This window comes from Camelina sativa, chromosome 11 (genome assembly GCF_030686135.1).
Source record: "Camelina sativa cultivar CO46 ecotype springtype chromosome 11, ASM3068613v1".
NCBI classification, from domain to species: domain Eukaryota; kingdom Viridiplantae; phylum Streptophyta; class Magnoliopsida; order Brassicales; family Brassicaceae; genus Camelina; species Camelina sativa.
In genome coordinates this window covers 5,682,647-5,705,561 of record NC_141890.1, presented here as the reverse complement: position 1 = coordinate 5,705,561, position 22,915 = coordinate 5,682,647, and the positions used below count along the sequence as shown (strand labels likewise).

At 35.4% G+C, this 22,915-nt stretch overlaps 6 protein-coding genes across 6 annotated transcripts; 4 read left to right on the top strand and 2 right to left on the bottom strand.

Annotated features, from left to right (window-relative positions):
* Window positions 1-970: 970 nt before the first annotated feature.
* Window positions 971-1,506, bottom strand: LOC104721934 (defensin-like protein 159). Its single transcript, XM_010440011.2, has 2 exons — window positions 1,366-1,506; window positions 971-1,261 (listed from the first exon to the last, which is right to left on the bottom strand). The coding sequence occupies exons 1-2, from the start codon at window positions 1,415-1,417 to the stop codon at window positions 1,080-1,082; spliced, it is 234 nt and encodes a 77-aa protein (XP_010438313.1). The 5' UTR covers window positions 1,418-1,506; the 3' UTR covers window positions 971-1,079.
* A 3,716-nt stretch (window positions 1,507-5,222) lies between these two features.
* On the top strand, window positions 5,223-6,906 carry LOC109127231 (putative F-box/LRR-repeat protein At5g25860). The gene is made up of 3 exons (XM_019231768.2): window positions 5,223-6,217; window positions 6,295-6,477; window positions 6,563-6,906. Exons 1-3 carry the CDS (start codon window positions 5,996-5,998, stop codon window positions 6,803-6,805), a joined length of 648 nt encoding a protein of 215 aa, XP_019087313.1. The 5' UTR covers window positions 5,223-5,995; the 3' UTR covers window positions 6,806-6,906.
* Window positions 6,907-7,144: 238 nt separating this feature from the next.
* On the bottom strand, window positions 7,145-9,532 carry LOC104721933 (uncharacterized). Its single transcript, XM_010440010.3, has 3 exons — window positions 8,478-9,532; window positions 8,002-8,372; window positions 7,145-7,762 (listed from the first exon to the last, which is right to left on the bottom strand). The coding sequence occupies exons 1-3, from the start codon at window positions 9,080-9,082 to the stop codon at window positions 7,461-7,463; spliced, it is 1,278 nt and encodes a 425-aa protein (XP_010438312.1). The 5' UTR covers window positions 9,083-9,532; the 3' UTR covers window positions 7,145-7,460.
* A 6,851-nt stretch (window positions 9,533-16,383) lies between these two features.
* Window positions 16,384-18,775, top strand: LOC104721932 (derlin-1). The gene is made up of 7 exons (XM_010440009.3): window positions 16,384-16,714; window positions 17,133-17,268; window positions 17,373-17,446; window positions 17,533-17,626; window positions 17,910-18,038; window positions 18,115-18,275; window positions 18,360-18,775. Exons 1-7 carry the CDS (start codon window positions 16,698-16,700, stop codon window positions 18,547-18,549), a joined length of 801 nt encoding a protein of 266 aa, XP_010438311.2. The 5' UTR covers window positions 16,384-16,697; the 3' UTR covers window positions 18,550-18,775.
* Window positions 18,776-19,084: 309 nt separating this feature from the next.
* LOC104721931 (profilin-4-like) lies at window positions 19,085-20,331 on the top strand. The gene is made up of 3 exons (XM_010440008.3): window positions 19,085-19,362; window positions 19,657-19,794; window positions 19,920-20,331. Exons 1-3 carry the CDS (start codon window positions 19,231-19,233, stop codon window positions 20,052-20,054), a joined length of 405 nt encoding a protein of 134 aa, XP_010438310.1. The 5' UTR covers window positions 19,085-19,230; the 3' UTR covers window positions 20,055-20,331.
* A 1,021-nt stretch (window positions 20,332-21,352) lies between these two features.
* On the top strand, window positions 21,353-22,801 carry LOC104721930 (profilin-2). The gene is made up of 3 exons (XM_010440006.3): window positions 21,353-21,787; window positions 22,125-22,262; window positions 22,366-22,801. Exons 1-3 carry the CDS (start codon window positions 21,665-21,667, stop codon window positions 22,498-22,500), a joined length of 396 nt encoding a protein of 131 aa, XP_010438308.1. The 5' UTR covers window positions 21,353-21,664; the 3' UTR covers window positions 22,501-22,801.
* The last annotated feature ends 114 nt before the right edge of the window (window positions 22,802-22,915 follow it).

Below are 22,915 nucleotides of genomic sequence, written 5' to 3'. Positions count from 1 at the left end.
ATCTTATATATTGTTATCTGCTCTAATAACACTAAAACATTCCTCCGCGCTGTAGCGCGGGTCAGGTCCTAGCACTAAATTTATGCAGAATAAAAATTATCTAACCTTTACGCCATACTGAAAAATGTAGGATTAATTCACTATTTTCCAAATAAAATTTTAATACAAAACTATTTTTTAATTAAAACTAATGTTTTCTATGTTACAGAGGAATTACACAATGTATAAACAATTACAATTAATATTTCTTTAACTACATAGTTTCATTTTGGCAACTTAATTGATTGTTACTTTATATTCATCATTTTGGAAAAATCCCCAAAATTAATTACTTACACAATATTTTCGTGTCTTTATTTTAAACATTAATACAAATTTCTCATTATTTGTATTTTATATAATTTAATTGAATTCATGATAATATTAACATATTTCAATCCGTTATGGGCCACATGTATCCGTGAGAATTTCCCCGCGCGCTGTAGCGCGGATCCGATTCTAGTTATCTTTAATTTAGTCTGATTTGCAAAGTCGTAATTTGCTTTCAAACTCTGAGTACTGTGTTTATTTTCGATATTCGTGGGGGAAATAGATCGTCATTCATTGTGAATAAGTAGTTTTAAAAAGAAAAAGACCATATTTCATGGTGAAAACTAGAATAACAATAAAGTGACTGAAATCCCATAGTTTTTGTAAATTAAGTCATAAAGAATGATGGAGACCTAGTTTTTTTTTCTTTCTTTGACATCAAAATCACTGTAAATTATTAAATTTGTTCGAAAAAAACTGATAAAAACAACTATTTCGGAACCAACAAACTTACATGGGAAAAAGAATAATCTCGTACTCGAACATCTTTTGCAAGGCTATCGATACAAATATTATTAATTCGAGGAATAAGATAACGAATCAAAATATTTATGAAAGAAGATCTAAGATTATGAAATAACTCTAATTCAGTAACCAAAGCAGGCCAAACATCTGTCTCTTGATGGAGACCTAGTTTTTATTCATATCGATTATAAGGAAATCGAATATTTATTATATGACGACAGACACACTTTTATAAAACTGTAGCTCTAACAATTGTAGAGACAACCACAATTAGAAGGTCCCTTTACTTTACGATCGTCAAAACACTTTCCAACTCCATTGTAGCCACTATAGCAGCTTAAACGGCAATCAACAAGATTACATGGAGTTTCTTTGTCAATCGTCAAATGACATTGCTTCCCCTCAGCTCTTTCAACGATTAAAGATCCTACAAAATTAGTTACACATCATGTTATGATCACAAACTATATATATTTATTATATAATTAACATTTTTCAGATCTTTGGAAATGGTAACGTAAGAAATTGTACCTGAGAACACAAGCATGAGTACAAGGAAATACGAACATGATAACTTTGCCATGATCAATATCACAAAACAAATGTGACCAATTAAAGCTTTTTTCTTTGTTACGTTTAGTGTTTTTAACTGCGTAATAATGATTGTTAATGTGTGCCCAATATATATATATGGCCAGACTGGATGGTTCTCTTTTTTACTTTATTATCATTTAATATATCTAAAAAAGGTTTTGATAAATTAAAAAAAAGGTTTTGATAAATAAAAAAAAGGTTTTTGAGTTTTGACTATTGCTAAAATCATTAACTAATTTACAAATTGAATAATAAATTGGGATATTCGTTTAATTGGTTAACAGAAAAAATAGCTTTTTGACTTTTGAAAAAATCATTAATAATAATAGGCAAATATATAAAAATAAATATAAATAAATAATCAGTGCATAGATGTATTTTAATAATCAGTCCAATATATATTGGTAAATAATTTATTAACATTTTCATCAGTCCAATATTTATTAATATATTGGTAAATAATTTAATAATTTATTAAAAGGTAAATACTGTAGTTGAAAAAACACTATTTTGCTATTAAATAATAATAAATAATCAGAAAAGCACAAATTATAATATACTAGGGGATATACCGCTCTACGCGCGGATTAATTTTTAAAATTTATAAGACAATGCTTAAGTGTTAATAAATTGATATGTAGCTATTTTATTTTGTAGATTTTTTTTTGTTGAACAATATCAAATGTAGTTTGAATCTTTTCTTTTACTTTTGTTAATGATATTAGTTTGCTGAGTTTCTGAATTGTTAATCTTGATGTCTATATTCATTCTAGATGTTAGTAAGAAAATATTCTTTATAAGCTTATATACAGAGTGAAGAATTTTTTTTTCATGATAAGAAATGGCAGCAAATCATGTTTTATTTTCTTTGGGTAGTAATGTGAATGAATTAAAAGTATGAAATCTTAATTTTGTACAATAAAACTATAATTTGTCGGCCTGAAATGCTATTATCTATCCTTCATGACAACAATTAGTTAGCAATACATGTTTTCAAGCGATAATTTATAGCTAAGCGTGTTTGTTACTACTCGTCAATCATTTTCCGTCAAAGTAAAAGTTGATTTGATTTTGTATTTAGAACTGGTAGAGCACACAAAAGATTACACGGCAGAATTCATGCCAATCACTTAAGGTTTTCTACTTACTTTATGCAATGGATTATGGACACATACACACCCATATACATACCCATTTACATTATTTGCATTGGAGGTGCAACAATCTAAGCGAAAACATAACTTTGGCCTCTACTTTAACTGGTTTTTCCGACCAAACTACAAACAAAACTTACCAAAATAATGTTCTTTACATAAACGATGTTCACACAAAAAATATATGACCAATTTCTGCTAACAACACTTTCATTCTCTCCACCCTTTCACTAACGCACCACCTCCTTCACATTCTTCGTCTCTCTATGTGACAAACGAATTGATCAACATCAGCTTAGACTTCATGGTGTTGTATTTCCTCCTGTCAACGCATCTTCAATGGATAATACTTTGGGATTCTTGAGAAATATGTATAAGTGAGGATATATTATATTCAATGTAGTACATATATATGTTCTAATCATGAAAATAGGAGGAAATATACAAAAGTGTAAGTTCTATACCTTTGACAAAAATAAAAATTTAAAACTGATCAGATTTGTATTGAATTGCCATGACAGTCTTACAAATTATATTAGAGTATTGAATAAGATAATGTCTATTAGCCTAACCTTAATTTGAGGCAGTTACGTTGTTGATGTTGTTGTGGAAGCTTAGCATTTATAACTTTCAAACTCTTTCACAGTGACTTTTCTTTTTTTTAACTTCCTAAATGAAAAACGCAAACAAAAGTACAGAAAATAATCAAATCATGATATGTAGTTCAATTATTTTAACCCCATATATAAATGAAGCACATTAATAAGAGTACCTATGAACAGTTAAATAAACACAAAATGGTTTGACCAACGAAGGAAAAAGTGTTTGATCGGCATAGGCAAAGCCCAACAAAATCACTCTTCCTAATGTAAGTCGTACCTATGATTTAGCAATTGGAGAAGTCTCCGTATGTAGGTCTCCGGATTTTTCTCCTCATCCAAAGCTTTTCACCTGCAAGAAATCAACAAATTTACTACATATAAAAAGGTTTAGATAAGCAACATAAGTTTTTATAGATTTGACATATTCCACATGCGTCAGACTATATCCATATCAAACGAAGATAATACTAAACTTTAATATAAGTTCTCCAAATACAAAACTTTACTATAAGTTCTTACGAAAGAGCTACCTGGCGTTTTTGGCTACGTAAGTGATTGATAAACCAAACTGAAACCATCAGTCGAGGTTTTTAAATCTGGAAAAAAACATCAAAAACCTAATTATCATAAAATAGATAAATAAATCTAATGTGAGAAGTTAATCTATTATGAAGGATAGAAAATAGAAAGAAAATGAATCACCAATCGGAGGAAGCAAAAGAAATATGGAGTGGATGTTTTGTTCTGGTTAGACACTTACATTCCGGAATGAGTTGCACTTCCCTGAACAATATGTCATTATCTCCAGGATTTGAAATGTTTAAGCCCTAATCCAGGATTTGAGACCAGTTTCATATCTGGAAGCTTGCACATACCCGAGAAAACAATGAAATAAGAAAGGGTGAAACCCTCAGATAGGATGTGAAGCGATTGAAAGTAAAAGAAAGGATGTTTCGTTTTTAAATGTGAAGAAGGAGGTGAGGTCGAACCTCTCTCGAAATCCTATATATATATATATATATAGTCATAGAAAGCAATCTAAAATCAAACTGATGTGGCATTTTAAGGGGATAGCAAGTATATGTTAAAATATTAAACTGGTTTTAGGAGTTTCAAACCACCCTTTTTATTAATTAGTAAGTAATAAAACATGTGTTACTAATAATTAGGACCTTTAAAGAAATTTGGTCCAAAAAAAAGGAAATAGTTAGTGGATAAATTTAGAAAATTTGGCCTCATTAAACAAATCAGCACCCGCAGCGAGAAAAATATAGATAGATGTACCTCTTATCGTGGCAGAGGGAGTTAGGGCTCCTTTTCCGTTTTCTGAGTTTGTGAGACCCGTTTAGGCCCATTAAAGGCCCAGCCCCTTTGTTGAAAAAAAACCTAAGCGAGGGTGTACGTATTGTCATCTTCGTCACAGCCGCTTACAAAAGTTTTCGTTCCAACTTTGATCACTCTCTTGTTTCTGAAAATCTGAATCTCAAGTCACCATCATCATCCTTTTTGAGATCAAGTTGCTGTCCTTGTTGTGGTGTGTCCTTGATCGTGAGAAAGTAGAGACGAGTTGTTCGCCACGTTACGTCGAGCCGTAGTCACCACCGCTTGAGCCACCGTTTGTCTCCGTCGTCCACTTCTCTCACCGGAGTCGAGATCCATCACCGGTGGTTTGTTTGGGTAAGGAAATCCAAACATTAATCTGTTTTCCATCTTCTTCGAGTCACTGTTTTAGCTTCTTTAATCTGTTGCTTCTGTCGCAAGTCAGGTCGTTGGCTCCTTCATCTGCAAGTTAAGTCGTCTACTGTTGTTTCTGGTTGCTCCGTCTGCAATCTAGGTCGTCTGGTCGTCTAGATCATACCGATCTGATTGAGCTGGGTAAACAATCTTGTGTGTGTTCGTTGTTCTTTCTTTTTTGCGATTTGTTTTCAATTTGATTCAAACCGTTTGCGATACACAGAGAGAGAGAGTTTGTGAGGTTGTAGAATCGTGATCCGAGAGAGTTATCTTAACAATCTTCTAATATTGAACTTACTCGTAGGATTTAGTGGCGACGAAAATGGTAGAATATGAGTGTGAAGATGCAATCAGCTCTCTTCCAGACGAGATACTTGCTAAGATCTTGTCCTATCTGCCCACGAAACGAGCTGCTTCAACTTCAGTTGTGTATAAAAGATGGAGAACTCTCTTCTCACTGACGAATCATCTCTTTGCGTCGCATCTCGACTTTGACGACTCATATTTCTTGAGTCCCAAGCTAAATAAACAACAGAGATCAAGAAGACGAAACCAGACTGAGCAAAGCTTCAAAGCTTTCGTTGACAAAACACTGTCTTGTAGTAACAAACCCATAAACAAATTCTCACTAAAACATCGAGAGGATCTTCACCACATGGATCAAACCAATAGATGGATATCAAATGTCTTGGAACGAGGCGTCTCGGAGCTCGATCTTCGCATAAAGACCACTTGGTTGGGGAGGCCACCACGTCCTCTTCCCTCAGATGTATTCACAAACAAGACTCTCGTTAAGCTGACATTAGGAACATTGCTTTTAGTTGGAATTGGTCCTCCAAAAGTGTTCCTTCCATTGCTCAAGAGTCTCTCCCTTGATACAGTTTACTACGTAGTGGAAAAGGAACGCTATTCCTATTCCACCTCTTTTTCCGAGGTGATGCTTGAAGGTTGCCCATTCCTGGAGGAATTTTTCCTGAATCACGTTTCAATTAACCACAAAGAAGCTCCAGAGGCATCCGAAATCATATCCCATCAAAACCTTAAAAGATTCACAGTTCACAGAAGAGTGTGCAACAAATGGTATTTTACACACCCAATCTTGTCTACCTCGACTACTCTGATTACTCTACATATGGTATTGAATCGGCCAATTTCTTGGATTCCCTTGTGGAAGCCCGCCTCGATCTTGATATACCATGGCGGGGACGGGCGAGAACTTTCCGTATGAATAATATAACGAGAGCAATTGAGTGCATGACTAACGTTGAGATGCTTCACCTCTCTTCCAACACTGTTAAGGTCTAAAATTCCTCCCATTTCCCTTCCTTCTTCTCTGATCAAAACCATGTCCATGACCACTAGTGTTTGTGTTGCAGCTTATGTATAATAGACTCTATGATTACTGGGAAGAAGATCAAGATGATTGCGGCTTGAGTTTTCCACGGTTTGAAAACCTTGTTAACCTCTCTTTCGAGACAAGATCGAAACGACAACCACGTTGGAAAATGCTAACAGTTGTGATGGATAAGGCACCAAATCTTCAAACTCTTGTCCTCAAGGTACATTTCACTTGTTTGTTTTTGTTACTTCTTGCACGTTTAGTATGCTAGCTGCCTTATAATTGTATATATGGTTGTTCTCCAGGGCTTGTACTCTATCCGCTATGAAGGTGTCTCCGTCAATGAGAATGTAGTGAAGGTGCTAGAGATTTATGGCTACAGAGGAGGTGGTAATGAATCGAGACAACTGAACCGTTTCTTGTCCCAGATGAATTGTCTTCAAGTGATCAAAGTGGAAATTGATGCTGCAATAGATGACGTCGACAAGAGACTTCAAATCACCAACGACCTTCTTTCTCTTCCCAAATGCCAAGTCCAGTTCTTGTGAGAATATTATAACCAAATCGGCTGCTATACTAATTAAGTGGCTAATTATTAGGACTTATATATAAGTATTTTTACAAACTATATATGCTTTATTAAATTCAATATACCCTCCTCCTCTAGTTATCCACTAGATTCATATAATCTTTCTGCATTTTCTTGAAGTAGAAATGTTCTTCATAAGAAATTGATGGAGAAAAACTACTAAATAAGTTACTCTTAGATTAAGGAAATTATTACGATTTAGATATAACAGCATAATTAAAATTTATAGCATAACATAGATATTACGAACTTAACCAATGATCAAAATCAATATATAACTCCAACTAAGTCGGTAGCATTTCACAAGCAAATAAAATGAGTATATTTGATCCACAATGCATTAAAAGAATGAAGATATAAAATAATGAAAAGTAATCAACACACATATGGAGAGAAACCGAAGAAAATGAAAAAAATAAAAAATAAATAAATATGATACAAAGTTACAAACAACAGAAAGATCCATTGTTGTCTGTACAGCTTTGTCGAATTTAGCACATCAAATTGATCCTCAAAAAAAAAAATGACAAACCGAAATCATGGTTCACGGATCGGCCTTTGTTAAGTCAAAATGTACGTACGTGGTCTTCGACTAAGAGATCATAATAATATTTTCACGTGAGGGAGCTTTGGTCGTCGTGACAGAGCTCTTTACGGAGCTTACGAGAGAAGAGCTGACACGCGTCGACGCTAAGATCAACAGCGGCGGAGAGAGCAACGAAGAGAGCTGCGTCGGCCATGCAAGTCACGTGCTGTGCTCCTACGTGGACCACCGGCTTGCTCACTTTTCCTTCTCCTTCGACGCTCGAACCCATCACGAACCCTTTCACGGGGGATGATATTGCCGGCGACTCCCCTTGGCCTGAGACTCTCCTATCAATACTGAACTTTCCTCCTTGTTTTGTGCTCATTGTCCCTGTTTCCATTTTTTTCAGCTATTAATCAGATTCATTCTAATGACTGTTTTAAGTGTTTTATTTGTGTTAGCAAATCATGTAATATTTCCGACATCTTGAGGATATCTTTGGTATTTTTCAGTTAGCTTGAAATGTATTATTCTCATTACCATGCCAAATCATTTGGTGGGTTAGTAACGTGGATTTGACCCACATTGTATATAGTATTTAATGATAGCTTATAATATAAATTTGTTACCTTCTGCAATGGGAATGCCGGTGCTAGTACTATTATCCCTCACGAGCTCGAACTTGTAACCCAATCCATCAATAGCTCCTCTCTCACGCCAAGCCTCAAGACGTCCCCACGGTTTCCAACTACTGACACAAGTCCCGTGAGGTCTAAGGATTAGCCACGCACCAGGGTTTGACCTAGAGACTCGGTCTGACCCTGGAGATGCCACGAAAGGAGTGATCATTGAAGCTGCAGCTACAGGTGATCCCGATAGATCATGGATCGTTATCATCCAACCTTTACGTTCTCTCGCTTGTTTCTTCTCCCATTGGTCACCTGATAATGTTCTTGTGATCCATCCTCTGCTACTGTATGTGAATCCTGATGGTAGTGACCTAATTAACCCAAAAAAAAAAAAAAAAAAAACAGAACAAATTCAACACACAAATTGCGAAATTGTAAATCAAATTAGACAAGTGATTTAGAGATTCTTTAATTACCGAGATCGTCCGTTACGGTCGGAGCTGAATTTGCAGCTAAAGACTGGCTGTTTGAGATTATCTTGAATCTGGTAAACCACAGGGCTACATTCCGGTTCACCACCGAATTGAAAAACAAACCGAGGATCCGGTTCAGCACGAACCAATAGATGTAACCGAGCCGACGGTTTATCACCTCCATCTCCACCAAGCTTTTTCCAGCCGCTATGAAACGCGACGGTTCTACTCAGCGCGGCCGCGAGATCAACCGCTACCTCGACTCTACCTAAAAGCTTACCGGAAGCGACGCCGCAAGTGTGTCCCGTGCGTCCGGCGTAGACGGAGACTCGGAGAGAGATCTTTTTGCCGGAGACTCGTCGGATGGCGTCCGCGTCGAGGTGAAACCCTGGAGCTGAAGTGGAGGATTCAGGGGGAGAAGAAGCGTCGGAGAAGGAAGAGAGAGGGAGAAGCGCTTTCTGAGAAGGGAAGTGTTTGATCCGGAGCTTGCAGTAACAAGGAGTAGAAGAAGGGTGTACTTCGCCGCCGATTTGCTTGTTTGTAGCTGTCTCCGGTAGTCTCAGCGCGAGGGAATCTATTGTGAGCCGTACAAATGGACATGGATCCATCACTATCTTTTTTTTAAGAGTTGAGTGGTTTGTTCTTCTTCTTTGGACTTTGAGATTTTAGTGAATTGAGAGAGAAGAAGAAAGGAAGAGTTTCATGAGGAGCAGAGCAGAGCAGAGCAGAGCAGAGGTCGTCGTTGTTTCTCGTCGGTCGTCTTCATTGATGGTTCTCTTTTGTTTTTGTAGGAGCAGCAACATGAGAGAGTAAGTGGGGCCCAGTTGTTCTCTCGTAAACGATAAATTTATTTTTTTATTTTAGTATGTTTTTCGATTATTATTTTTCTGATTGGTCCTATTTTTTATGATTTTTATTTAATCCCGGGAAAATCGGCGGCACAATAAAACAATTCTTCATTTTTTTTGTAATTATTTTGGTTATTTTCTTTCTTTTTATTTATTTTTTCTTGTTAAAGCACAAATGTAATAATCATCATGAATTCAAGATACATGTCACTTCCATTTTTTTCCTTGTTTAAAAGCAAATTTAATTATTATTTATTACTCAGACTTTGCTTTTTGAATTTAGCAAAGAATAACCTTTCTTTAAATTTTAGTTAACCATTGTGATTAAGACAATAACTATAAATGTATAAATAAAGATTAATTAAGTAACGATAATTCATATATTTAATTTAATAAAAGATAGTAGTGTTAATTAATAATTATGAAAACTACTCCATCTTCTCACTGCACATTAATTTTTGATATATTAGACAAAATACACACACAAAATCTATTAAAAAAAATAAAGTTGATTTGATTTGTTTGAAAGAAAGAAATATCTTCTTTTTTTTTTTTGAAACAAAAAATTTGGATTGAAGAAATGAAACAGAGCAAGAGAGAAGTTTGCATGGGATGGGGTTCGAGTGGGTCCAAAATCCAGCTGTACTGAGTTGTAATCCGTTTGGTAGTGGCTTTACGGTAATTTGGCCCACTTATTAGTTTATTTTATAAACTAGTCCGTCGCCGTGTAACCCCGCGTCAGGGGTCGTCGGCGGGAGAGAAGGAGTAGCGACGTGGCATTTCGCTGGCTGCTTTTTTGTCGTCTTCCGTCCCGATTTGTTCGGCGCTTCTCTCTAGATCCTTCCTTGTCTTTCTCTTGACGGCGCTTTCAGACTTTTCTAGCAGTTGGTGCCGTTTCACTGATTTGTTTTTCTTTTTGTCACAAAGTTAATTTTTGGAAAAAAGATTGCTAGTTACAAAATATACGAGAACACATAGTCACACATACTAAATATAATATTGTATTTTCAATTATACAAAGTAGATGTATTGCATGATCATTATAGAATTAACTCGTTATTAGAGTTACTAACTCCTCGATCTATACTACTAATGAACTATTATTACAAATACATTAAGAAAGTTGCTCTGCTTGAGAATTAAATTAGGAGAGACCAGACCATGAAATGTGTTGGCTTACTCTCCAAGCAAAAACAAAAAGTTTAGATTGAAATTTTATTAACATGTAAATTAAAGATAGGGAAAGTGCACATGAAGACACATATGCATCGAGTGTACACTCATCATCGTTTACAAGTTTATAGGCATTTGCATCTCATTGCTTACTAGTTTATTCTTTGTTGTTCATCATCATTCAATTCTAATAAGTAGAAATTTCGTCACGCTATTATTAAACCTTTGTTCGACCATGACATTCATTTTAAGACTAATTTGTAGTACTAGTGTTGGTACAACTATGTTAAATTTCACTATATCAGTTATCCAGTTACTATTATTGTTAATTTACTACTGTGTTTAGATCGTTAAATACCAACCAATATAATCAACCAAGACTTGTAGCATGTTGATTTGTGGTAGTGTTGTTGTTGTTGTCTTGGGTCGCACTATTAGATTCAACCCGTATAATTGTTTGATTTGGATCAAATCCGTATAAATTGTTAATAGGATGAAGTATTTCTTCCCCTAATCATTCCAATTATATATAGCATGCAAGAGACTCATTCATACCATATGATTGATTGTTGTACAATAGCTGAATGGAAAAGTTTAACTAAATTATCAATGCTAAAACAGCAAGTTCACGTACATATATATAAATTGAAATCATGTCTAGTAGTTGACTTTTATTTTATAATAGCGACCTTTTTCACTTTCTTTTTGTTTATGGATCTTGTCTAGGAAGCTTCTTTTAATGAGTTGCAATGGATAAATGTGTGGCTTAAAAAAATAAAAAGGTGACGCACTTCGCCCTAATAATTTTTTCTCCCATGCTCGAATATCAAGGCGCCACTACTACCAAAACTCTCCGACGTTAGTAGGGTTCCTACTCGCCGGCGTCAGGGTATCTCGAACTTAGCTTCCTTCCCTTGGTTCCTTTGCTTTCTTAGATTTACTTTTCAATCTTATTTTTCTCCTTTATTTCCCCTTTTGAAACCTATCCAAACACCCTCAAATCAAACAGATCCAAGCAAAGGCTTGCTCTCCTCCGAATACAAGCGAAGGAGGAGACCGGCGAGCTCCTTCCCCAATTATCTTGGCTCAGCCTCACTGCTGACGGAATTCAAGTCTTGTCGTCCCTTTAATTCTCGATCCGGAATGCGAGTCACCTCTGCAGAACCCTATCCCCCATCGTCACCGGAGCCTTGCCAGGCGGAGATGGCGACGAAGGCTGGTGATAAAACCTCCAGAGAAGTGATCTTTCACCGTTATTGGACTACCGTCTCATCTACCTTTCGTCCTCTGAGCTTGGCAGACCCGTGTTTTCACCGGAGACGTAGAATCTTTTTTCAATCTCCCCGGTCAGCCACCGTGTGCATCAATTCTCCTGGTCACTCACAGCAACCCTGAGATTTCTGTGGATGAACCTTCCATTCGATATCGGTATGCTAGCTGTACAAAGGATCTTGCCCAATTTCCAAAAGCCCAGGTTTTCCCTATCTAGCCTTCTGTTATCTTGTCGACTTTGTCTAGCTTATTTGGTTGCCCTCGGTGTTCGAAGACTGCATCTGAGAACCCATTTAGCTAGATTGTCTTGGATGTACAAAGGCTATGTTGGAACCATGGTTATCGCTCAACTTGTGACATTGTTTGTTAGATCCCAAAACTGGAACTCTCAAGGCTTCTTCAAACCCACTTCACCTAGCGATTCCAGCCCTCACTTTAAACCCACCAACCAAACCCTGTTTGTATTACTTTCAACCCAAACGACCAAGCATGATCCTTACCTTTCATCGTTAAACCGGCTACATGCTTTTTGTGGTGTTCTTAATTTCTTTGGCAAAGGGCGCCATATGAGAGAGAACCCACCTGTATTGTTACGGTCTCTCGGTTATCTTTTGCTACTTATGGTCTTTGATCCCTGTGAATGGTCTGTTTGTAAAGGCTTGCAGCTCTCTGGTCTATTGCCCTGGACTCCACTGCGTACATCTGACGACGCTCAACAACCCTTCATCAGCATCATCTTCACCACCACCACCCGGGCTATAGCCTACCGAATCAGTGCTATTGCATTACTTCTGTTAATGCTCTTCACACTTATGAGAAATTTGGCTGTGATTCCTTCATTAACACCACCGTGTCTATTGACCATGGCCACCTTGTCATCCGTCGAATCCTTCGAGGATGATCACTCAAGCAATCGTGAACTCACAGGTTTCAAACCACTTTTAAGCGATTGTTTCAAAGCTCTCATGGATCTTTGCTTGTTGTATTCTATCTTTTTATCTTTGGTTTTGGGGAAAGCTTTGCTTTGTAATCCTTTAAACTTTGGGTGTTTAATCTCTCTTTTTGTTTCTGGCTTGATTTGAATGAATGAAGTCACCTGTTTGTCCAAAAAAATAAAAATGAGTTGCAATGAATTGGTTAGGGGATTAAAGAAAAATCATCTTTCATTAACCCAAGAAGAAAAGAAAAAGAAAAAAAACTCGTTATTTGTGTTAACTATATAATTCTATGCTTAGCCTATGTTGGTAATGCTTAGTAACCATGAACACTATATTGACATATTGCGAAATTCATTCGACGATTCTAAAGGTTATGATTAGTCTAGGTAGTTATTTATCAACCAACTAACTAATGGTAGTTCAATAGTTAATAGTTTTGTTGATTAATGTTTGTATTTGACCAATGTAAGTTTCACTAATTGAGTTCGATAATGGAGATATGGTTATTAAAGATTCGTGATTTTGTTCTTTTGGCATTACGGCCACATGCATGTAATATGCTATGAAATCCTATACACATTAATTAACGACAAGCAATTTAACATTTCTTTAGTAAAAGTTTACATTTTATGCAATGTCTCAAACAGTTATCTTAATATAATATACATGTTCAAGTAGGTCATTCGAATTTCGTATAAAACTTTACATCTATTTTGTGGTTTGCTCATGATTTATGTACCATCTTATAAAGTGTACATGTTGCATCCCCATTTTGTAGATGATGAGATGCACTTACTTCTTCCTAAATCCTAAGTTATAATCCTAAGTCTTTTGGTAAAGTAAAAAAAGAAAAGAAGAAGAGAGACTATCAATTGAATGGATTATTGCAAAAAGTTTGCACCCTAATTGATAAATTGGGAATGCACCATTGAAAAATCATTCATTGCCGTCCAAAATAAAATATCTGTTTTGGATATTTTTCTGCTCTAACTTGGATATATGTATGTTAGTAGTACTAAAAACAATAGAAACATCTCGATCACGTGCAAAGATATCGAAATAGATATGTCTCTCTATTTTTAACTGTCTGTGATAGGACGAATCAAGTTTCTCTTCTACCTATATAGTTCGCATTTGGCAAATACATTGATATTAATAACAATTTGTCCAAGTTGCTTGCTAGTTTTTCTTGTTTTCTTCCATGGCTGCCAATAAAAGATTAAGTGCATTTATGTAAGTAATAATTAAATACTCTCCTCACAAGTCACAAATGAAAAGAAAACCTCGAACAATCAATTTACTTGCTATATGCGCTAGGGCCAACCTACAAGGCAGTAGGCATTAGGTCCCTTCTATTCAGAATCAATTTTGATATGGACTATGGAGTCTGGTCGGATTCCCTCGACCCACGGATTTGTAAAACCATGTTCGGTCATATGCATCCAGAGTTATTCACATCACATAAAACATATTGTTTGACATAACATATTAACATTAACACATTCATACGGTATGCTATCACTCTTTGAACTAGGGTTTTCTATGTTTTATCTTTTTGGTTGGGATGTATTAAAATAATAAAAATTATCACTCTTTTCTACGTAAAATACTAAATCTTATACTTATAAATTGTGAGTTTTAGGTAGATATATGTGCATTGTTTTAATTACATTGAGAGTGTTAATACACACTCAGGGTTTCTCATCTAGATAACAAAAACAATGGGATAAAAGAAGAAAACAACTTTCCCGACAAATAAACATGCGAATTACTGAAACATTTATAGGTCCACCATTATTATACATTTTGCATTTTGGCCATTCAACAAGCTCAGTCTCTTTTTTTCCTTGTTCATAAATGATTTTAATTTGTTCGCTTTTCCAAATGCATCTTTCTATCGCTTTTTTTCTTTTGGTTGCAAAAATGTCGTTTTCTCTCCTCACCCCCCCCTTTTCCGGGATTTTACCTATCACAATGTAATGAAATTGCATGTTCCTCTCTTGCCATTCGCAAGTTCCATTGTAATGTCTCCATCGATAGGTCAAACAATTCAAAAGGACCAAGACCCCCTTTTATTTTCTTTTCCACACACATTCAATCTATAGGGACCCTCTAATCTATTCATTTTCTTAGTGATATTGTAAAAGAAAATGTAAGCTTTGTAGAGACTTTTGATTAGGTTCTTTTGCGGACGCAAACGCGTTTGAAGTGTTGCGATGACCTGTGTTTAAAATCATTCATAAAAAAAGCGTTTCATACCGTTTCTAATTTAGAAGCGGTTATTAGCCGTCCAAGAATTGTTTCATCGTGTGACTATGCATGAAACCCACTTAAAAATAAAAACTCTACCTAGGGAACATTACAACGAACTACTAATATTTAACAAGTTATATAAGATTATGAAATTAAATCTTGTAACGTATCTAACAACAACTCACATGATATACAATGTCACATTTTTATATTAACTAGTATGTCACATTTTTTCTCAACTATATTTAACCAACTAAGCACTTAACACTACTCTATAATCAAACTAATTTTTTCCTGCATATAGGTCCAAAAGGCACCAAGTGGCATACCTGCATATCTCTACGCAATATGATGCCAAACAAATGCATATCAACTTGATCATAATTCAGATATTGTCCCATCATTTTATTTTAACAAATTATATTAATTATATCGGTTTGAATTTGAATGATGATATAATATAACGATATCAATATAACAATAATAATAAAAAAAAAAAGATTATGAAAGAATTTGTCTTCTTAATTTAATCAAAAAAACACCACAAATCATTTATGAAATTCATCAGTAATTCGGTGTTGATTTTTCTTTACTTAAAAAATATCCGGACACTAAATATATTAGTTTATATTAATAAATTTGTAAAACATTAATACACCAGAATACTGTTTAGTATCATTTTGTAGTAAGAAAAATATATGAATATTATTATTATTATTATGGTAAGGAAATAGGAATACATGATTATTACTATCTTCTAGTTCCACGCATCCAAAGTAACTTATATAGATTAACTAACGTCTGGAATGACGTGAGGATGAGTCAGGGAGACAAAAGGAGTGAGATCGAATCGGGTCAAGATTATCTGGTTGGGACCCGTCACATGCACATGGACCCTCTGCTCTACCTAATCCAGGTTAATAAATCTTTGATTCTCTCTTGTTTAAATTACCTTAAAAACTAAACACATTATTATTATTAATTATCATTATTACTGAAATTAAATAATTAAACTAGGATCTTTAATTGGTTCTCCGACCATACTCACGAAGATCATGCTCACGACATAATGCTTATGTTTCTCCAATTTTGATCTTCCTTGTGATTAGATTCCCTCTTCAGTTCATTGTCTTGTTTCTTGTTAATTTGTTAGGGTTCCTATTCTCTCACATTATTCTTATTTGGTAAATAGAACCAAAAATTATTGGTAGAATGGGAAAATTGTAGAAAGGAAAAAATAAAATAAAATAGATAAAATAAATTATAATTGATAAGTCAAAAAACCTTTAATTGCTTGTCACAAATTCGAGCCCATCTATCAATCTGGGTCCAAGGAAAGCCTTTTTGGCCCAATTCAACATCCAAGAAAAAAAAATATCACATTCACATCTCTCTATAACATTATCTAATTATAATTATGCATTTGGATAATTAGTAACAAATGGTATGGTCGGTCCCGAACATTACCAAAACACGATTACAAATGTAATGTCTGTATACAACACAAAACGAATCAAAATGTGCCACGTTATCAATTTGGTCACTAAAAGACGACGTGGCTTGATATCATTGGATAAATTACGCGAACTGCCTAACAAGCGAATGAATTAAAATCACATGATTTGTTTAGAAGACCTCACCGGAACGTTCTAGCTTCCGTTTATGCGGCGGTCTTAGAAGAAAACCTCAAAACTCAAATCCATACTGAGATAACCTCCGATCTTCGAAATCGAACGAACATGTCTTCTCCTGGCGAGTGAGTCCCCCTCCTCCGTCTCCGTCTCTCTCTCGCTTTGCTTTCTTCTTTTAAATACTTCGCTTCGATTCGATCTTGATCGAGAGATTCTTAGCTTATTGATTAGTGGGTAGTTCTTGCACAGGACCATAATTTACTTTAGCTTCGTATAGTGTCTTATAGCTAAGACTCCGATGGTATCACAAATCCGTAGCTTTTTTTATGAAATTGTCAAAAAAAAAAAAAAAAAAAAAAAATTGAGTCTTTTCTTTTTCTTGAGACAAAGCTATATGCTTTCTTAGCTAATTCTTGAATCTTGATTACAACTTACAAGTTTATAGAAGGATGGGATATGTAATGTAATTTAAGTTTTACAGTATCTGTCAAATTGTTTCTCATAGTGCTTGTTTTGTTGTTGGTGGGTATATATTGATTTCAGATACTATAACTCACTTCCACCAATTACCAAAGCTTATGGAACGTTGTGCCTTTTCACTACCGTTGCTAATCAGCTCGGTTTAGTTGCTCCGGTGTTCATTGCTTTGATTCCTGAACTTGTTATTAAGCAGTTCCAGGTATAAGAATGTTCTTTTAATGATTTTCCTTACTCACAAAACTGTGTCCATCCCTAACACTTTTTAATTCATTGTGCAATTTTGATTTGTTTTGGTGTTTGCAGATCTGGAGGCTGATAACAAACTTCTTTTTCCTCGGTGGTTTCTCTATCAATTTCGGTATACGTCTTTTGATGATGTGAGTGTTATTGTTTCCCTATATATTGCAGAAAGCTAAATTTCTGCTTTTTATATTGTTACTTACTCTCTGGAATGATTGTGCAGCGCAAGATATGGAGTTCAACTTGAGAAAGGGCCATTTGAAAGACGGACAGCTGACTTTTTGTGGATGATGATCTTTGGATCCTTGACTCTTGTGGTATGTTATTCTCTCCCTGTATCTCTTCTCCCACTCATCATTGTTATTTGTTCTTTAAGAACCCACCACAGTGTAGTATATGTATATGGTATACCACAGAGTAGATAGTAGCAGGTACATGACTGACTTAAGATATCCCAAAGTTATGATAATCAAAAGTTCTTAAAAGAACTTAATCTAAGGTTGAATCAAAGCGAGTTGAGTCAAGCTTTTGGGAGATTGTTATTCATATACTTGTGAATCTGTGTGTGTTAAAACAGCTTACCTTTCTCAAATTTCTCAGGTTTTATCGTTAATACCATTTTTCTGGACACCGTTCCTTGGAGTTTCGCTTGTGTTCATGCTTCTATATCTCTGGAGCCGAGAATTTCCAAATGCCAACATCAGCCTATACGGTCTTGTCACTCTCAAGGTATTATTAGCTCATCCAACCCACTCTTTCTTTAGTATATGATGTTTAATGGTGAAAGTTGTAACTACTGTGTCAGGCTTTCTACCTCCCATGGGCAATGCTAGCACTAGATGTTATCTTTGGCTCTCCAATCATGCCAGATCTTCTTGGCATCATAGCCGGACATCTATACTACTTCCTAACAGTCCTCCACCCTCTTGCCACTGGAAAAAACTACCTGAAAACCCCTAAATGGGTGTATCCTTGATTCGAATTCTCGATTATATTCTTCTCTCGCTTATCAGTAGTTGCTTTGCTGTTATCCCTTGACATTCTCAACAGTAACAAAATTGTAGCAAGATGGAGAATTGGAGCTCCAGTAGCAAGTGTTCGACAAGCAGGTGGCGTAGGAGCATCAGGAGCCGGAGCTGGAGGATCAGTAGGAGGTGGAGGAGCTTATTCAAGTGCGCATGCCCCACCAGAGAGCTCGAACACAGCATTCAGAGGTCGATCATATCGTCTCACCGATTGAAACAGAAATCTTCACCTCGTTTCTTTGTTTTCAGTATCCCAAATCTTTTCTCAAAACAATGCCACTAACAAGTCCCAGGGTAGCTTTTGTTGTTTTTTCGAGCAGTACAGTTTTTGAATATATGACTTTGTAGGAAGAATCTTCGGAGGTTTTAGTACAAACAAACACAATGTTGTATTCAAATGCTTGGTGCCGTTTTTACGCATAATCAATCTCTTTCACAAAACACTTCAACAGAAGAATGCTAAACACTATAATCGTATTATTGTACCACTATGAAATAAATCAGATGAGATTAGTGAGAGGTTTGGTCATAACAAGTTTGAATATTAAAAAAAAAAAAAAAAATTGTTATTGAATCCGAGTAATAATAATTCCTTACCTGAAAAATCCGTTGGTGATCGTTATAAATAGGGGAAAATAAGAAAAGGAAGTAAGTAGACGTGGCAATTAGGGAAATAAATGATTGAGCTATAACGAAGGCGAGACGTAAGCGTCATTAATTGAAATGGATCATTAATTTTGAGATATACGTAAGGCTAAGAATTCGTCTTTGTGATCCAACGGTTTTAAAAACCATTCTTCTTACCTCCCCTCCTATTTATCTGAGGGAAGAAGTCACCACGCTGCACATAATAACGCAGAGAGATCACAACAACAACAAAATTAAGGAGAAGAAAGATGTCGTGGCAAACTTACGTTGATGAGCATTTGATGTGCGATGTGGGTGATGGTCAGGGACATCACCTTACCGCTGCTGCTATCGTTGGTCATGATGGTAGCGTTTGGGCTCAGAGTGCCAACTTCCCTCAGGTTATTCCATTTCAAAATGTTATTGTGTGTACGTACGTACTGTTTCATGTTTTGCCGATCGATAGATTTGAGGGCATTCTTAAAGTTGTGGATCTGATAAAGTCTTGGTATAAAACAATGAACGGATGGGGGATCCATTTTTTTCTTTTGATACCAAATTAATATTGTATGTCTTCGTTATCCTTATTAGTGTATATTCCAGTTTCATAATTTTCCTAAGCTTACTAATAACGTGTATGTTACTAACAAGTAATGAATGTTGTCTCATGGTAACTATGGTTTGGTCTTTGATAGTTCAAGGGACAAGAGTTCAGTGATATAATGAAAGATTTCGATGAACCGGGTCACTTGGCACCCACAGGGTTATTCCTAGCAGGAGCAAAGTACATGGTGATCCAAGGCGAGCCCAATGCTGTAATCCGTGGCAAGAAGGTAGAAAAACTTCACAATCAAATGTGATCATATGTTGCATATATATTTGTATGATTCATAAGGGGCGGGATCATTCTAGCAAATAATACATCGTTATGACTATGTTATTGGTTTCGATTGGGTAGGGAGCGGGAGGGATAACGATAAAGAAAACAGGACAGTCGTGTGTGTTTGGGGTCTACGAAGAGCCAGTGACACCAGGACAGTGCAACATGGTCGTCGAGAGGTTGGGTGATTACCTCCTCGAACAGGGTCTCTAGAATCTTGTCATTGCTTTTACAATGTTTTTCCAACTCTTCTACATTTTTTGATACGGCCATTGTTTCTCTTTTTGAGTGATTTGCATCTTTTTTTTTTCTACTTATTTAATATATAAGTTTGGGTGAATGGACCTTCCTGGTTTCTTCTTCTACCCATAGCAAAATGTTAAGAAAACTTTAGCCTAAAAGGCCCTTTCTCCCATTTTCTTGTTTTGTTTTTGGTTTTTTTTTTTTTTTGACAATTGCAAATTTTGTCTAATACATTACTATTCACGTATTGGCAATCTAGAAAATTGTATGCAGGGTAGTATCATCATTAATCTCACAATATAGAAATCACTCTGAACATTTTACACATGCACTTAACACATGTGTAATCCTAAGAAATAAAAAGAAAAAACTTGAAAAAAGAAGAAGAAAAAAGTGGTATATAACAGGCCGAACTCATTCATCAATCAACTTTAAACTAATAAATCTTTTTAATAGAAAAGTATAAATGATAAATTAAAAATTTGTCGGAAAATCATTCCCGTCCCATCTGTCTTTTATTTTATGGTTCTAACTTCTAACAGCTCATCGAGATATCGAATCTCAACTTTTATTTCCCTTTACTTTATTACAAGAGATGTAATGAATTTTTTTTTGTATATATCGCCTCTCATTTTTCATTTTTGAATCAATACGATGCACAAAATTCTCTTAAGAGTATAAAATTAAGTGATTGTTTCTCTGTTTTCTTCAATAAACAGGGGAAAATAGAAAGGTTTGATAAGCATCTATTATATAGTAGCGTTTTATTGGGTAAATAATTAAGAAACATTTTATTGACAATGACATTAGCAAAGGAGAACATTATAAAGGGTGGACCGAAATAATGGAATATATATATATATATATATATATATATATATATTTTGTGTATGGCACACAATGCAAGAGCATATCCACCCTGTTAAAACAATGATGTTGCCATACTTTGGATTTTTGGGAATTAATAAAATTAAAAACTCTACTGTATTTGTTTTGTTTATGTAAACTCACAATGTGCAAATACCATTTTAACTGGTAAAAACGTGTCAGACTAATTTGATTTAGCACAACTTTTTTAATTTTATCGAACTATAATGTAACATGGCGAGGTTTTACATCCTTTTCTATTTATTTATTTTTTTTTCTTTATAACGAAGTTACAAAAAGAGAGAAGCAGAAAAAAATTGAAACCGAAGTATATTATAATTAACAAAAATCGTTATTTTTATTTATTTATGATTATTTAGTATTTATAAAATTAAATTCAGTTAATAAATTAAATATTGTATTTGTTTTTTTGTCAAATTTCTACATTCGTGTGAACCGGTATTCGATCCCAAATTTCTACATTCGTATTAATGGACTTATCACTTGCGATTGTACTAACGCCACTTCACCTTCTTGGTTTTATTTGTTGACTAGATTTTTTATTTTATTGGATGCTCATTAAATCGTGTTATTTATTAATTTAAGAGCTCAAAGGTTTCTTCAAAGAGTCCACGAACCAAAAGCAAGCAGAAGAAGTAGAGAAAAGAAGAAGAAGGAACAAGCTCATCTCATCTCGCCGGAGAAGAATAAAGATGTCGTGGCAATCATACGTCGATGACCATCTCATGTGCGATGTCGAAGGTAACCACCTCACACACGCCGCCATCTTCGGCCAAGACGGCAGTGTCTGGGCTCAGAGCGCTAGTTTCCCTCAGGTTCGGTTCCGATCCTTCAATTTAGGTCATCGATCTGATTCCATCTTCTCATTTTATTGTGATCTGATCTGAAGAAACTTGGATCTGGTTTTGATTTGCTACCACTGACTTGACTTGTTCTCTTTGAAATTTGAATTATGTATCTTCACTGATCTGATCGAGTTTGATTCTGTGGTTCTCATGGTTAGTCAAATCGGATTTGACCAATTTGTTGGATGATCAGTATTGTATAACTCATATGTAAAGGATCTGGTGTGTTGGTAGTAGTATCATTGGCTCGCTCAATAGGTTGAATCTAATTTTTTTTATTGTGTGGTTCTTGTTTCATCTTCTTTAGTTGAAGCCTGCTGAGATAGAAGGAATCAACAAAGACTTTGAAGAAGCCGGACATCTTGCTCCAACAGGGCTATTTCTTGGCGGTGAGAAGTACATGGTTGTCCAAGGTGAGGCAGGAGCCGTCATCCGAGGCAAAAAGGTAACGTTTGAACTTGATTGAGAAAAATTGAATCAAAAGGATCAGTCTTTTTCCTTTTTTTGTGATCAGCAAGTTTTTTAATGTTGATGCTTACTTCTTGCAGGGACCTGGTGGAGTCACTATCAAGAAGACTACTCAAGCTCTTGTCTTTGGCATCTATGATGAACCCATGACTGGAGGCCAATGCAACTTGGTCGTGGAGAGGCTTGGTGATTACCTTATTGAGTCTGGTCTCTAAGTTCACACCAAAATTGCTTTTAAACCAATATCATCAATTTTAAGGTTCTTCATCACTACAGAAGACACTCTCTTCTGCTGCCATGTATTCTGATTTGATTGTTGTTGTTGTGCATCAAACAAATTTATACTCTTAGAAGAAGAACAAAGAAGCAATCATATTTTTTAATGGTTTTTGAACTTTTGATTCCCTCCCTCCTATGATGGCTTTCATGTTTTCTCTCTTCCTTAGTACTGTATTTCATATTGTGTATCTCTGGTTTTCGATTTGAGTAATGAAATAATTACGGTTTGGCATCAAATTTGAGTTTCTAAAGTCGTCTTGATCATTTGTTTTCGGCCAGCTCATAAAATTTGACCCGGCTCAGGATCTTTTAGTTTGTGATTCGAATTAAATTGCTTTTTGAAAACACACA

Excerpts from the sequence above, each read along its gene's own strand:
- LOC104721934 (XM_010440011.2), bottom strand. The coding sequence starts at position 1,417 with ATGGCAAAGTTATCATGTTCGTATTTCCTTGTACTCATGCTTGTGTTC. Across the intron at positions 1,262-1,365 it reads ACTCATGCTTGTGTTCTCAG|GATCTTTAATCGTTGAAAGA; the intron begins GTACAATTTCTT and ends CTAATTTTGTAG.
- LOC109127231 (XM_019231768.2), top strand. The coding sequence starts at position 5,996 with ATGGTATTTTACACACCCAATCTTGTCTACCTCGACTACTCTGATTAC. Across the intron at positions 6,218-6,294 it reads TCTCTTCCAACACTGTTAAG|CTTATGTATAATAGACTCTA; the intron begins GTCTAAAATTCC and ends TTTGTGTTGCAG. Across the intron at positions 6,478-6,562 it reads TTCAAACTCTTGTCCTCAAG|GGCTTGTACTCTATCCGCTA; the intron begins GTACATTTCACT and ends GTTGTTCTCCAG.
- LOC104721933 (XM_010440010.3), bottom strand. The coding sequence starts at position 9,082 with ATGGATCCATGTCCATTTGTACGGCTCACAATAGATTCCCTCGCGCTG. Across the intron at positions 8,373-8,477 it reads GACCGTAACGGACGATCTCG|GTCACTACCATCAGGATTCA; the intron begins GTAATTAAAGAA and ends TGGGTTAATTAG. Across the intron at positions 7,763-8,001 it reads CGGCATTCCCATTGCAGAAG|GGACAATGAGCACAAAACAA; the intron begins GTAACAAATTTA and ends AAATGGAAACAG.
- LOC104721932 (XM_010440009.3), top strand. Across the intron at positions 17,269-17,372 it reads TTGTTATTAAGCAGTTCCAG|ATCTGGAGGCTGATAACAAA; the intron begins GTATAAGAATGT and ends TGGTGTTTGCAG. Across the intron at positions 18,276-18,359 it reads CTGAAAACCCCTAAATGGGT|TAACAAAATTGTAGCAAGAT; the intron begins GTATCCTTGATT and ends CATTCTCAACAG.
- LOC104721931 (XM_010440008.3), top strand. The coding sequence starts at position 19,231 with ATGTCGTGGCAAACTTACGTTGATGAGCATTTGATGTGCGATGTGGGT. Across the intron at positions 19,363-19,656 it reads AGAGTGCCAACTTCCCTCAG|TTCAAGGGACAAGAGTTCAG; the intron begins GTTATTCCATTT and ends GGTCTTTGATAG. Across the intron at positions 19,795-19,919 it reads CTGTAATCCGTGGCAAGAAG|GGAGCGGGAGGGATAACGAT; the intron begins GTAGAAAAACTT and ends TCGATTGGGTAG.
- LOC104721930 (XM_010440006.3), top strand. The coding sequence starts at position 21,665 with ATGTCGTGGCAATCATACGTCGATGACCATCTCATGTGCGATGTCGAA. Across the intron at positions 21,788-22,124 it reads AGAGCGCTAGTTTCCCTCAG|TTGAAGCCTGCTGAGATAGA; the intron begins GTTCGGTTCCGA and ends CATCTTCTTTAG. Across the intron at positions 22,263-22,365 it reads CCGTCATCCGAGGCAAAAAG|GGACCTGGTGGAGTCACTAT; the intron begins GTAACGTTTGAA and ends TACTTCTTGCAG.